Raw genomic sequence first — 15,000 nt, 5'->3', positions numbered from 1 at the left:
GGATTAGGGCAATTTTCTTATTAGCTTGTTAGCGATAACTATCATCAACATTACAGCTTTCATTCCTACTGAGATAGATATAAATTGTTCAAAATAAATTTCTTCAATGTCATAAAGTTTGCTGATAATTCTTGATATATTATTTCTTTTTGCTATAAATAATTTTTTTTTATTCATCATGGGGTGAGGGCGTCACTGGCTAGGCCAGCATTTATTGCCCATCCCTAATTGCCCTTGAGATTTGTAATTGTCCAATAAATATTAAAGAATGCAAGAAAGTGAAACTAAAAGGGACTTAAGGGGTATGTCTGTTTTTTGTTACCTCCACCAAACAGGTTAGGATTTGGATGTAACTTGAATGTTTCTTAAACCCTGGGATTATAAACCATGGGATCAATGCCAATAAGTCATAAACCATCTTTAAAAATCCTATCATATGGTCTGCAATTGCTTTGTCCGACCAGGCAGCACTTGATGCCAACAGTGAACACCTGAAATAGAAAATGTTCCTTTCTCCGGTAATAACATTTCTTACCTGGGCACAAAAAAAGGGAAATAAGCACTTAGTGGCATTTTGCTTTTAAAAATATATGTGGTCGTGACTCTTTGGTCTGCTTGAATATACAACGTGGATACAGGGGTTTTGCTAAGGCTAGCAAAGCATCAACAGAACCCCTTAATCACAAAAATATCCCAACTGGCTCCTATTCTTAGCTCCTAGCAGTAAGGTAGAATGACTCTGATGGTTCCAGCTCATTTCTACTCTACATTTTAGCATGAGTCTGGCTTCATTGGGAACTGGGAAAAGGAACGGGACACCATGTCATAAAATAAAAAGAAACATAAATTCTTTCTTCAACCCAAATAAGTTTTTGATTTTACCAGATAATATATTTGGCAGCTGGCCATATGAACGTTGTCATGTGACCAACACTGATTGTTTAATTCATATCTTCTGTCATGCAACAATATTGCCCAGTCAAAACATGGCATTGGTCTCATATGTTACCTTTCAGTTACAGAATAATAGCTGGGTACTGTGATTTAATTGGTTAGATATCTGTTAGCTGCAATAATTATCTTCACAGAATACGTAAAAACATTAAAAAAGAACAGTCATAATAATTTGAGAGAGTGGTCGTAAGGGCAGGTAATAGGGCAGATTCATTTAAAGAGATTGGGCAACCCCTCAACCCCTCAATGGTTGCACCTGTTGAACAACAGGATGCCATTCAATCCATTGTGGGGAAAGGTGGGTCAGGAAAGGAAGGGTCAGTTAAGTAGAGAAAAACAGTAAAACAATCACTTTGTACAATAAGGCCCTTAAAACCAATGAAATGATTAGACAGTTAATTTTTTTTGTTAGATTAGGGCATGTTGGTGAAGATGCCAGGAAAATTCCTTGCTCTTCTGAGGAACAGTCTTTTGGGATCTTTAACGCCAACCTCAACATGCAGATAACATCTCCATTGAAATGCAACATCTGTGACAATGCTGAACTCTCTGTGCTGCATCCTACCACTGGCCTCAACTGCACCCTCCCCTGTGGCCAGGATAGTAGACAAGCATGAGAGTGAGTAACGATGGTGAGCAGGGATCTCCTTAACTACACCAACAACACCATTGATTGGAGAGTTTCAACTCAGACAGACTTGATAACTTTCCATTGTTCCTTTAGTTTCCAATCTTTGGTTCCAACAAATGGTGTGGAAACTGTCATCGATTGTGAGCAAGTCACACAGTTAATACAAACAGTTTGAAGAATTGGTGAGACCTTGACACTAACTTGGGTCTCGTACTTGTTAACAATTGGACTTTAGCTTTTTTCCTTCTGGTATCTCACTCTCATTCATATCGTACTCACCCTGTGCTTTTTCCATAGTGCCGCAATCAATGTAATGTTGTAAATATCAGTCAACTTCAGAGTGATGTGATTTTCAAATTCTTTAACCTGTCATTATTCTTCTATCTTTTTAGTATTAATTTTACTGACATATTGTCTTGGCAACAAAGCTCAGCCATCATGTGGCTGGGCCATATTAACTAGCATTATTGCAGTTTTGGAGCCCAGTTCTGAGTTAGCTGATGTCCTCTGGAGTTGTCACCTAGGTTCTACAGTTGCTTCAAGGTAGGTCAGAGAAAATTAACTAATATTTCTCCTACTTAAGGCAGTCCAGTAGGTTTCTGAAGTTGTCTGAGGACAAGATTGGATTTGGTTGCAATAGTCCCCATTTAATAGCTATGGTCACTCAATGTCTCAGCTTCATGAATAATTGCCAATTGAATGAGGTGTCACCTGACAATCGGTGGAGGGAAATGTAACCCATCAAAGAGTAAGAGTTGTTGGAGGGGGTGGGGGGTGAAATTGTCAAGTGAAGAAAATACCTAGCATTCTAAATACACAAGTCACCCACCCTCTTCACTCCCACCGTTACAATACTGATCAGGACACTTAGATTTCGTCCATACCCATGAGAAGACAAATTCTGCTCAGGAGAAACATTGCTGCTGTTATACTTAATACAAATGGGAAGAGATAGAGGGATTCTAATAGATGGATTGTGATTGAGAGATCAAAGATGGAGGGAGAGAAACACTGAGAGATGGAAAATGGAAGAATAGACGTACTGAGAGATGGGAGATGGAGGGAGAGACACACTGAGGGATGGTAAATGGAAAGATAGACACACACAGGTTGGAGATAGAGGGCTGGATACACATGGAATAGAAAGGGCGAGATAGACACGCTGGAGGATTAAAGGTGGAGTGAGACAGAGTATTGTAACTATCAAGTTGGAGAGCCGTTCTTGGTTTTAAATTTGTCAGACCTGTCAATGATTATACTTTGAATGGGAGATGAAAGAAATTTTTCAGCTCTTATTCTGGCCTCATTTCAGTGCTGAAGTGACAATATTTGACTGTTTCTGGTGAAGAAATATTTTAAAATCCAGAGTCTGAAAGCCAGTTAGAGAGTTGGCAACTGGAATGATAATGTTCTTCATTGGCAAGGATGAGCTGGACTGTTTAAAGGGTGGAGACTGCTTATAATTAGAGGGTGTTTACTCAGCATTTGGACAATACTGTAACCTTATATCATTCTTTGGAAACTGGGAATTTATTTCATCCCTGACAGGGCTAAACTGTAACCCTATTAAGTTGCTTCAAAGCAACACTTCAGCTTTTTGTGTATGGATGTAATCTGTGTGTGGGAATTACCTGTGTGCAGCCTTACCCGTGGGGAGGTGTTAGCTGTGGTTCTTCCCTGTCTGTCAATGTTACTTTCAGTAATATGTTACCCGTGCACACATATTAACTGCAGGTAAATATTACCAAGTGCACAACACTTAGACAAAGGAATATGTCATCTGTGTGCAAGTGTTTTCTGCAGGATCTTATCTGCATGTTTGTGGGTGCTATTTGTAATTGGGTGGTGATCAGTAAGGGGCTGTGACCTGTAACGGGGTGTGCCCAGTGAATGGGTGTTAAATGTAAGCGGGTATGATATGTAAGTGTGTGTTTATCTGTGACTGGGAGTTACCTGTGAGGGGGCTATTGATATTAATTTTCTCATCAGGTGGAACCTGACACACCTATCATTATATTTATTGGTTTTTTTTCTAATTTTCTCACCTCTCAAAAATGTAGTGACTAATGCTGGAGTGAGTTGCCCATGTGAATTCAGATAGTGGACGTTGGCAGATGATTCAACTATACGCATTCCAAGTCGAGTCAGGTCTTGCACCGCAGCCAACAACCCCCACCCATGAAATGTCTGTAGGGTTCATTGGGCTTCCATTGGGATTTTCTCCCTCTCTTACTCACCAGTGCTTTGGCCTGACTGAATGCTTCCACTGCCATTTCAACTGACACCAACTAATTCACACAGACCAGAAAGTTAATTTTGAGCTACTGGCCTGTATGACTCAACTATTGTAGTCAGAACAGCAGAGGCTCCTGTCCAGAGGTGGAACCACAAGGAGGGGTTGTGGGGGGTTGGGGAGGCTGGTGGTATCCTTAAACTTGTGCCATAACGTCAGTGGAGGAGCAGCAACAATGACCATTTATGCCGTTTCTCCGGGATTCTTGGTGATGTTCCAACGAAGTTAGGGCAGGATCGGGTAAACTCCAACAGGAATTGCAGGTGTGAGTCTTTAACAAATATATGTAAAGGAGAGCCACAGGGCATTTTATTTTGATGCAGGTCATTATATAGTCCTGCCCCAGTGCAAAGGTAGACCTGTCAAGCTTTGTATCTCCCTTAGTTGTTTCCTTACCCCGTCACATCTGTTTGCCACCACCTGTATCTTTTGTTTGTTACGACTGGTGCCTGGTCGAGGTCCACTAATATGTTATGATCCCGGATGAGATACCCCAAATTGTTATGCTCCCGGGTAAGGAGGGATGAACTGGCTCCCCTTCTTTATTCAACCCCCTTGGTTGCTTGTATGTCCTTTCTGAAAAAGCACGTCTTCCTCAAAAAGTTCAATATATCTTTAAGTAATTTGGGCTGTGATCTGCTGTCATGACATGCTCCATTACTGATATGTGAAATTTAAAAATATACTGAGCCATGCAAATAGTTTAATAGGTTTGTCCTGACCTGCATATTTAAGAGAATGGGGGGTGGGGAGGTGTTGGTTGGTGGAGGGTCATTTGTATAAACTGCAGTTGAGATTTTGTTACTTGGGAGAAAAAGGTAATGGCCTGTTTTTTGTTCCATTTAAGGTGATACTTTTTTTTTGCATTTTAAATGAAAAAGCTACATTATATAAAAATCTGTGTTGTGGAATGTGTTACTTTCCAATTCGTCAGCTTTAGGTACTACCAGGTCAGGCACAGCATAAGTTAGTTACAGAGTAAAGCTCTCTCCACACTGGTGTCATCGAACATTTCCATGGCATGTAGAGAGTAAATCTCTTACTAAAATATCCCTATCATCTTCCTCAACCCTAACTTTACAAGTATCCTTTACAGAATCAGTGTGATTGATTTTCCATTTCCTCGTTCAGCGAGATTACCAATTAGAACCATTCAGGATGAGGTTTTCTCTGTGAGACGAGGAGCTGAAATGAGAGTTGTGGAAAACTCATTTCATGTTGAAGTCTTTCAGGGAGTAGATGAGTGAGAGCTTCATACCAATACTTCTTGAACCCTGGTCCGAAGGTTAAAGTTCAGCATCTAGCGTTCCGCAGTGTTCAGCCTTCCAGGGTCGATTTTAACTTCAGACAGCGGACAGTCTGCAGCATCAACAGGCAGATGTCAATTTGAAATAAAAACAGAAAATTGCTGGAAAAGCTCAGTAGGTCTGGCAGCATCTTGGGAGGGAGAAACAAAGTTAACATTTCAAGTCCGTATGACTCTTCTTCAGAGCTCCTTGTAATTTTCATTTCCGTTGACTCACTGAATTCATAGCGCCATTGAATGTAATTCAGGTGGTTTCTGCATGGACAGCTCATCCACAATGCCGGGCTTGTGCCCAGGTGGCAAGCTGAAAATCAACATTGTGACGCTGAGGACCTGTCTTTTTGTAGAGGCAGATGCAAATGATTCCACACCATTATTCAAAGCAGAACAGGGTGTTCTCTCAATGTCCTGGTCAACATTTTTTCCTCAGCCAACACCACCAAAAATGGACTCAGCTCATTTGTGCCTCCATAACAATGACTCCACTTTAAAGGTTATTTAATGATTGTGAGGCACTTTGGAATGTTCTGAATGCAATCAGTTCCACATATACCCCAAGGTCCTTCTTCCTTACCGATTTGAATCCATTGGTCAGTTTCTGCAAGCTTTGTGGCTTGAGTTGTATGTGCTACATTGGTAATGCCTCCGTTCTGTATCCTCCGCATTGACCTTCTACCCTATTGGCTGAGTCACCGTGTGCTGTGACTGCAAACATTGCATTTGATCTTTCTGTGGCATTGTTGTTGCCACTCCTGCTTCTGAAATACACCTATTTCCCCGAACATCTGAATTTCTCTTCTTGAGGGTGTGGTTTGAAGTATTCCAATGGCTCCATAGAAATAACTTACATTTCTACAGTACATCTCAGAATGACTTAAAGCATTTTACAGCAAATGAAGTACTTTGGAAGCACAATCAATGCTGTAATGTAGAAAATGCAGCAGCCAATTTTTACAGAGTAAACTCCCATTAAGAGCAATATGATGAATAACCAGATGGTCTGTATTTTTAATGCTTTTAATTGATTGGATAAATGTTGGACAGGACACTGAAGACAACTCCCCTGCCCTTCCTCAAATAGTGTCTTAGGATCTTTTGCATTCATCTGAGAAGGCAGACAAGGCCTTGATTGAACGTGTTATACAAAAAGGTGCAATCTCTGACAGTGTAGCCCTCCTTCAGTACTGCACTGTGGTATTAATTGAGATTATACTGTTAAGTAACTGGTGAGGGGATTAAACATGCAACTTTGTGACTCAGTGGGGAAGATTGCTACTAACACTGTGCCTCAGCTGTCACCTAATCAATCCAATTTTAGACCAATATCAAACATTGCCAAGTATTTTTTAATTTTAGAGAACTTTTTAATGCAAATTTTCAACCATCAGCATACTTCCCTCTATAATACTTTATAAATATGATTCAGTGTCATTACCCGCAAAGCATATTGTCTTATAAAGGCTGATCAATATTAAGCCACAGAAACTGGAAGGCTTGAGTACTGTGTTAACTGGTCTAACTCCAGTCAGTGACTAAGGCACATCTGGGCTAAGGAAAAGAAAATCACCTGTGGTGCCCTCTCCTGAATGTTGTCCCATGATCTTTGGTGATTGGGCTGTTTTCCTCACAACATACTCCGAGTGAGAGAGGCATACCACAGCGCACAAGTGGAAAATTGTTCCTAATAAATTCTCAGCTAATGCCAAACAAACTACAAATCAAGCCTCGGACTTCCTGATCTGCATCACATACTCCCAAACCTAACAGGTCCCACCAACAAAAATGAAAATAGTAATTTTAACATGGGAAAACATGCCATGACACGCCACAGTAGCGTAATCTTTGACAGCAAGCTAAAGGAGGAGAAAGTGGGGCAAGTCACCAAAAACCTGGTCAGCCATGTAGGTTTTAAGGAACATTAGAAAGCAAATGAGATTGTGAAGGTTTAGGGAGCAAACTCCAGCGCTTAGGGCCTAGATACCTGAAGGGACAGCTGCCAATGGTAAGACAAGAAAGTTAGGGATGCACAAGAAGCCAGAATTGGAGGAACCCAGAGTTCACAGAGGATCGTAGGGTTGCAGAGATGAGGGAGGAATGAGGCCATGAGGCATTTGATCACAAGGATGAGAATATTAAAATCAAAGCGTTCAGGGACTGGGAGCCAATACATTCTGCAAGCACAGTATATGCCAGTCATTGACCTGGAACCTCAGATCTATGAGCAGTTTCAACTCCTTGACCTCAGAAATTGAGAAGCAGCTCCAATCACTTATATATTCCAATTAGAGCAGTTGCCTTAAAGCAGAGGCCAAGTTAGAAACTGAATGTCAAAACCACACCCCAGATATGAGACTAACCATGAGCAACACACTGAAGGTAATTAGTGTAAAATAGGTGCTTCTTGCTCCCCTGGTGACTCAGTTGTTAAGTCAATGAGCTAAAATCAAAAAAATATTGGAAATACTCAGCAGGTCTGACAGCATTTATGGAGGGAGAAACAGAGTTAACATTTTGGATTGTGATCTTTCATCATCAACCTGAAACATTAACTCTATTTCTCTCCACACAGATGCTGCCAGACCTGCTGAGTATTTCCAGAATTTTCTGTTTTTATTCAGATTACCAGCATCTGCTTTTGGATTAGTTGTAATGGAGCTATCCAATTTCAGAATGTTCCAGCATCCAACCATGTGCCATTGCTGACCTAGATGGCGTCATTTGGATACTATAATTGTCCTCAGTACCGCTGGGCCATTGAGAGGAAAATTAACCTGGGCTTCTACTCCTGTTGATTCCCGATTGGAAGTTCACAAATGGGCATTAAATGAAGATAGAATTAGGACTGGATGTGAAGCCTCCTCCAGACAAATAGTGACACCCACTGTTTGGATTCACATAGGATGCACAGCCTTCAGAGCAAAGTGCAGAGGGGCATTCAACTTCTGTGGAACCTGAGAGAATTCCAATGCTTCAGGGGAGAGACTGAATTGTAAAGGCTTACTGTCTTCACCCAGCTTCGCTAGGCTGCTGCATCGTCCATCAGTTGCACTGATAAGGAGATAACCTGGGAACTACGTCCGAGTAAGGGTAAATCCAAAACTGATAAAACTTCCAGCGACTGGAAGACTGGGAGAAAGTTAGGGTCTTGTTAAAACAGAGTAGAGAATAAAGGAATCTGCAAGGTGTGTGAAAATGGCTAGATTATCACAATAGAGGCTGAAGTGGGGGTAGTGTGGAAGGATTAAGCATGTGTACAGATGTGTGGTGTTTATAAAACGCTGATAGCAGGGATAGTGAGCTTTCTGTTTAATGTTGTTCTCTCTCTGGGCTGCAGCCGGCCAGCTGTGGGTTTTACAGCTGGGAAGAGCTCCCAGATTGCAGTCATTTTTTTTTTCAAATATACTTCAGTATAAACACGACTCTCAAGGTCTGGGAGGTTATGGGAAGAGAGGAAACAGCGATTGTAATCTGTTAAAACGCACACACTTCCCCAGAAGAGAGACAGAGAGAGAAAAAAGAGAGAAAAAAGCAGAAACAAGCCTGGCGTCACATCCGCCTGATCCAGTGCAGAAAGGGGGAGATTTAATTATCAGGCTGTAGCGAAGGGAGTCCTCACTGATACCCTGACAGTAAAAAATTGAGTGTTTGGGAGATTGAGACCTACTTTGAGTGCTGGAGCAGCCTGTGAGCTGAACTGGAGTTCGATGCGAGTCAAACCCACCCAAGACACACACACACACACACACACAAACACACATACTGAGAGACGCCCTGAATGAGCGAACAACTGAGACTCGATCAGTGAGATCTCAGCTACACACACACACAGATAATAGAGAGAAAAAACAGAACACCATCCGATTCCTAAACCAGCAACGCGCCTAAAAGTTTCTGCACCAACTTGACTGAGTTTTGTTACATCGCCAATCCTGGTCTGAGGCGAGAAAGATGAAGGCAGCTGTAGACCAGCCGACCCTGACTATCATTAAGACGGAGAAGACTGATGGTGAGTTTGAGTGCGGATTTACACCACCACCCCCCTCTCTCTCTCTCTCTCAGTACAGACTGCGAGCTGTCATTCGGTGTCGACAGATTGAGAACGTCTTTTCCTTTGGCTATAATGTTGGCTTGTGTTTGGTGTTTTAGGTTTGGGGGTTCGGGTATCCTGTGAGGCCGAGCTTGTCATTTCAATCTGGCAGCGTGTTGCTTTCCTGTTTAAAAGTATTTATTCTTTAGAGAAAGAAATGAGTTCATCCTGCCGCGGGTTTTGTTTGTTGGGCTAGATTGGCTGCGTGAGGTTGAAGTTGGTGATGAGCTGGTGAACTGTCACTCTGACCTTAACTCCTAGGTCTAGGTACCAGAGCAAGTCTCTTCCTTGTTTAAGTGACAGTTTGCTTGCTCTCCCTTAAAGTTGAAAAAGTGATCGGACGTGGTACCCCTGATCCGGGCTCGAATCTCTCTCCCGTTTTAAGTAGTTTTGTTCGGTTTCTGTTGTAGTTTCTAACCCCCAGTGTGTGCTTTCACTGATCACTGCCTTGGCCCCAAACTCTGCATTTCATGTCTATTGAACTGGAGTTCTCATGGACACAGGTCCAGTGGGTTACAATGTACTTAGCCTTCATTTAACTGCGTGTTCTTATCCATTAACCTCTTCCTGTCTGTCTCTGATTTATTCCTGTGTGTGTGTGTGTGTGTCTGTGTGTGTGTGTGGGCGGGGGATGGTGGTGCATGGGGCTGAGTGCAGCTTGGTCTGTGTTATAGCGGTTACTGATAGGGCTCCTAGTATCCCTGATGCAGGTGTATCTCACATTGACAGCCGCTGGGGGTTGGTCACGATGGACCCACGTTCAGGATGAACTCCCTGGGATTTGATTGTAAAATTCCAAGCTATAATAAAATGCGTAAATCCACAAGGTGCAAGGGGCCACACTTAGAGGGATCGGTTTGTGCCAAGACGTCAGTCATTCAGCCTCTGGTTCAGGCGGGCTGGGGGTGGTTTTATTAACTCCAAGATAGCATTCGAGTACAAAAAATGTTACACATTGGGTGATAATGCCTCACTCAGTCAGAACGTAAATGTCTGTCGGAAATAATAAACTCACATAGTTATATAACGCCTGAAACACGCTATCAGAATGTCTCTCCCGACTATTACTGTTTTTGAGAACTGTAGCTTCTTATGGAGCAGGCTTCAGAGCTGGAACCCAGAGAGCACACTCTCAGAGGCACTGAAGGTGCAGAGGGTGACGAGCAGCGATGTTACTAGCAGCTTTTGAAAGGGTTGCGGTTACTGTCTCTGAACCCATTTTACTTCAGGTTTCAATCCGGTTTGACGCAGCTTTCGTTCGTCACTTGTGAAATTCTCTCTCTCCCTCTCTCTCTCTCTCTATCTAAAGCTTTTCCTTTAACAAGATTTCCAGGAACTCGCCCCCCCTTACTCTTGCTGTGTTTTATAGTCTGCCCACCACTTTGTGGGAGTTAACGTGTTTGGCTTATTGTTGCAAAACATACACAAAGTCTCCTTTATCTGAGAGTGCAGTCCCCAGCTCAGAGTCATTAAAACCAGCAGCCCAATTTCAATCAGGGAGGGAGGCAGGGAGTGAGATTAACTTGGACTCTAATGACAGCTACAGACTTCTTTAAAAATGAAAAAAGAGAGTTTATTTAACATTCAAGGTCCAGGCACAAGAGTTTTCAAACAAGGGTTTTCGTTGAATGTACATATGGTAAAGGATCTGTCCAGTGCTCTGAAGGGAAGCAGCTGTATCAGAGCAGCTTCAGGGCAAAGCGAGGCCACGGAAACTGGCTGCTCACTAACATTTCTGGCTGTCTTGTTGCTGACATCACATCCGAGCTTTAATACGCGATCCAAAAAAAGGCTCAACCCCGGGCTCATTAGCATACAATAGCATTGGACTGCAGGCTGACTCCGACTGCGGGGAAAGCGCCAATGGGGGCGAATTAAATGCAGTTAAAATAACGGTTGCTTGTTCTTCCAAGCGGATTGCGGGCTGCTGCCATCCCACGCTAAATCTCACCGCACGTATCTTTTCTGTTTAACTAGCTCACCCTTTAGCAAACCTCAGTGAGAGGATTGTTGTTGGGCTGCTATCCGTTGGCTGGTCTGAACAATCTGTCCCTGGGCGTCTGGACCTCGCTGTGTTGAGTGGGTGCGGGCAGCCTGGAGCACTAGCCAAATCGAGCTTCACAAATGCTTCCTAACTTAAAGGGGAGGCCGATATTAGGGTCTCTTGTATTGGTGGGTGGGGGCAATCAGGCTTGATCCCCTCACCCAACATTCACAGATGTAGGATATGGTTAAAGGTCAATGGATATAGACCAGGGATGGGAACCCTGTTGACTTTCTTCTGCCTGCACCCTGTTGCAGCTATATGGTGATTCTAGTAGCTATACTATCTCAAATCAGCTAACGTAGAACAGGCCCGTTCCTCATCTTCCATTATACAGTGCTTCATAACCTCTCTCAGAAATGTCAAATCAGTCAACAGCTTTAGTGTTCAATGATTCTTCAGTAAGTGATGTACGTCAGAGTGAGATGAGTGACCAGCTTGTCGCGGTGTTGGTTACTTTGTGCCTCAATGCTATGCTGAGTAGATTAGCCCTCTAGATAGCTGGCGTCTTACTGATTTCATGGGGATGTGGGTGTGTGAAATAAAGTTAACAAGAACATTTAATGTGTTGGATGGAATGTGTGGTGTTTATTATCTGAAATTCAATCCCTTTATTCCGTACTTTCAGTTACAATTCCTATCATAATCTCTCAAACTTGTGCCCCACGGTCTGTAATGGGTGAGGATGCAGACCCTTGCTTATGCTCAGCCCACACCTGCAGCCAGATGGATAGGGGGAGGCCTTGGCTGATGCATTGCAACTTGTTTTTCATCCTAATCATTGATGCCTTTGGCTGGGCTACACCTGCACCCCCGCCTGAACTTTCCACTTATTTATAAGCTTTTCAAAATATTAATACAAATAAAACATCTATAATAAAACATCTATAATAAAACATCTCTAACACGTTCCTTCATTGGTCCCTGCCCCTCATCCACCCTCTCCCCCTATCTCACCCCTTGCCATCACCCTCATTCTATTCCTTCTCCCCCTGTTCCCTCTCCCTTACTCTCTTCCCTCTCCCTCACCTTTTCTCTCCGCCCCCTACCTCTTACCCTTTCCCTGCTCTCTATCTCCCTCTCCATCACCCACCCTCCCCACCGCTCACCCTCCCTTTACTCTATCTCCCGCTGCTCCCTCTATTTCACTCTGTCTCTCCCTCACCCTCCCTCTGCTCCCTCATCTCCCTCACCCTCCGTCTGCTCCCATTACCTCACCCTGCCTTTCCTTCACTCTCCTCCTGCTCCCTCACCCTCCCTCTTTTCCCTCAGCCCCCCTCTCGCAATCTGCTCCCCATGCCCCTATTTCCATTGAACACAAATGAAACATCAAATTCGGAGCCAACATAAAATTTCTGAAAATAAGCCGCAATTTTTTTTGTGCGTGTCAAAGTGAGGGATGTGAATTCTGGCTTGGCTTCCCTCCTGACCACAGCCTCCAGTCAACAGATCCCCTGGATCTGCCTGTATCTGATGCTGTCCAAATATGTACAGCTGTTTCACAGTGTACGTTGGACCTAGACTGAATGAGCAAAGATATTCATAACCACAAACTTTTTAAATCTTAAGAGAATTTTAAAAGAAAAATCTTTGACATTTTTCCCTTGGTTAGATACAAAGCGAAGCTCCCTCTACATTGCCCCATCAAACACTTACAGGGCAGGTATGATCCAGAGTAATGCTCTCTTTACACTGATCGGCTATTGCCTTCAGTTAAGATTCCCACAATATCTTGTCACTGCTCTTTGACCAAGTGAGCTCCCTACTGCACCAATGTGAAATATCTAGCAGCAGCAACACTTCTCATCTCTGAATGAGAGAGCCAATTAGTGTTGAATTAAGCAACAAGCCCCCCCCCCCCTCCCCCCCACCAACCAAATTTTGTTTTCTTTCTTTTGCAAGTTTTGGTTTTACTCTTATTGCCATTTGCAGTCAGCAGCACCTGCTCGAGACACATCTTTTATTTCTTTTCTCGCTCCATCACCATTCCCTTTGGCCCTGTTAAGACCAACTCTTATGGTCATTCAATCTCTTCTCTCTTCCCACCTACCACAGACTTTCCTTTGGTCCTTGTTCCGCCCACACCTTGCTTCAAACCTATTACATCTTTAACTTTTCCCAGTTCTGTTGAAATGTTATCAACTTGAAACGTTGACTCTGTTTCTCTCTCCACAGATGCTGCCTGACCTGCTGAGTATTTGCAGCATTTTCTGTTTTAATTTTAGTGTTGACTTAAGGATAGCTTTGTGTTATGAACACTGGTTTGAGACGGCCAATTGTTTTTAACCTAACACAAATTCAACATTGTTAAGTCACAAACATTCAGTGTTGAGAGTTACTTTGATCAGTGGAAACCCATCTGGATGTTGTAACATAGAAACAGTTTCAGGCAGGACAAGTCCATCTAACCCTCTTATCCACAATAACTTTTCTCAGAACCCCTGAATCTCATTTGTTGACAAGAACCTGTCTAATTCCTTCTTGAAATCTATTAATGTTTCTTAATCCTGTGCTTGTAATCTGTTCCTCTTTTAATCTGTGTCCTTTTTAGTCAAGAAAAGCCCTTCAGCATTGACTCTTTTCTTTTGATGTCGTTAGTTTGTAACTAAAACCCCTTGGGTTTATATTCTGTAAAACAGCTTAGATGTGTCCAATTTATCCAAACCTTTCAGAATTTCAAAAAATATCAGCATATTCCCTCTCACCCTTCTCTTTTCAAGAGAGAAAAGACCTTGGGTAATCAATCTTTTCTCATGCATTGTTTCCCATAAGCTCTGGGATAAGCTCAGTGTAGCTCTTCTCTGTACCTCACTTTGCCTGTCTACTCTATCTGCTGTTCATAATAGTCTGATAACAAAACAATGAGATGTGAGCTTTATTCGGTAGTAAAGTAGTCCTTCTGGATCTCATAGTATGATAGAGACTGTTTGAGTTGGTTCTATAATTTGTTCAGTGGTCCCAGTTTTCTGGAGTGATATTGAGTAAATTGGCAGGGCTTCTGATGTCAGTGAAACCATATGTTGAACAACATACCAGTACCCAGTACACTAGTTCACCAGTACATTAGTATGTAGTACATAAATAGCCAATATACCAATAACCAATTCACCAGTACAGCATTGATCAGTACATGAGTAACTGGTGTACCAGTGTACCGGTGTACCAGTGTACCAGTAATCTATTAGCCAGTACAGCAATGCTGGATGGGTTTGTTTGGATGAATTTCCAGCTGAGTGTTCTGGGTTCTACTTTTGTCTTCTTTATAAATAATGGCGTAGTGTTTTATTGCAATTACATTATTTTCTAACTGTGATCTCTCAATTCATTGGCTCAAATTTAATAAACTTCTATTTAGTGAACGGGAATCATGTGTTCCTGATTAGTTGACATAATTCTGCTGGAATGTCACTGTCCATGCAGCCTGCCCAGGCAGATTCCATGAAACCACAATTTCGAAGAAGAGCGACATTACTCATTTCATTCTTCTTTTCTTTAAGGGGAAAGAAAAATGAAATATTTTTATTCATTATTTTTGGGGGAGGTTTCCTGTGCTCACTGTCAGAGTGATTGAGGTCTGAAGCTTGAAACGTGACTTTTTCATAAATGGCGGGGAGGCTTGGGCTGTTCACTTGAGGTTGAGGGGTCACCATTTTCATGACAAAAAGTCTTACAGACTTGGAGTGGA

At 42.5% G+C, this 15,000-nt stretch overlaps 1 protein-coding gene across 2 annotated transcripts in view; it reads left to right on the top strand.

The window, feature by feature from the left end:
* Positions 1 to 15,000, top strand: part of ets1 (v-ets avian erythroblastosis virus E26 oncogene homolog 1) — a 101,409-nt gene that overhangs the window by 23,079 nt on the left and 63,330 nt on the right. The window contains exon 1 of one of the 2 annotated variants that reach the window (XM_078530841.1): positions 6,055 to 9,190. The exons of the other annotated variant lie outside the window; for it this stretch is intronic. Within the exon in view, the coding sequence (XP_078386967.1) occupies positions 9,133 to 9,190 (58 nt within the window). The 5' untranslated portion in view covers positions 6,055 to 9,132. Of the gene's footprint in view, positions 1 to 6,054; positions 9,191 to 15,000 lie in introns of those variants that run through there. 2 annotated transcript variants of the gene reach the window in all.

Source organism: Cetorhinus maximus, chromosome 2 (assembly GCF_964194155.1).
Source record: "Cetorhinus maximus chromosome 2, sCetMax3.hap1.1, whole genome shotgun sequence".
Taxonomy (NCBI): domain Eukaryota; kingdom Metazoa; phylum Chordata; class Chondrichthyes; order Lamniformes; family Cetorhinidae; genus Cetorhinus; species Cetorhinus maximus.
This window is presented reverse-complemented; position numbering and strand designations above follow the sequence as displayed.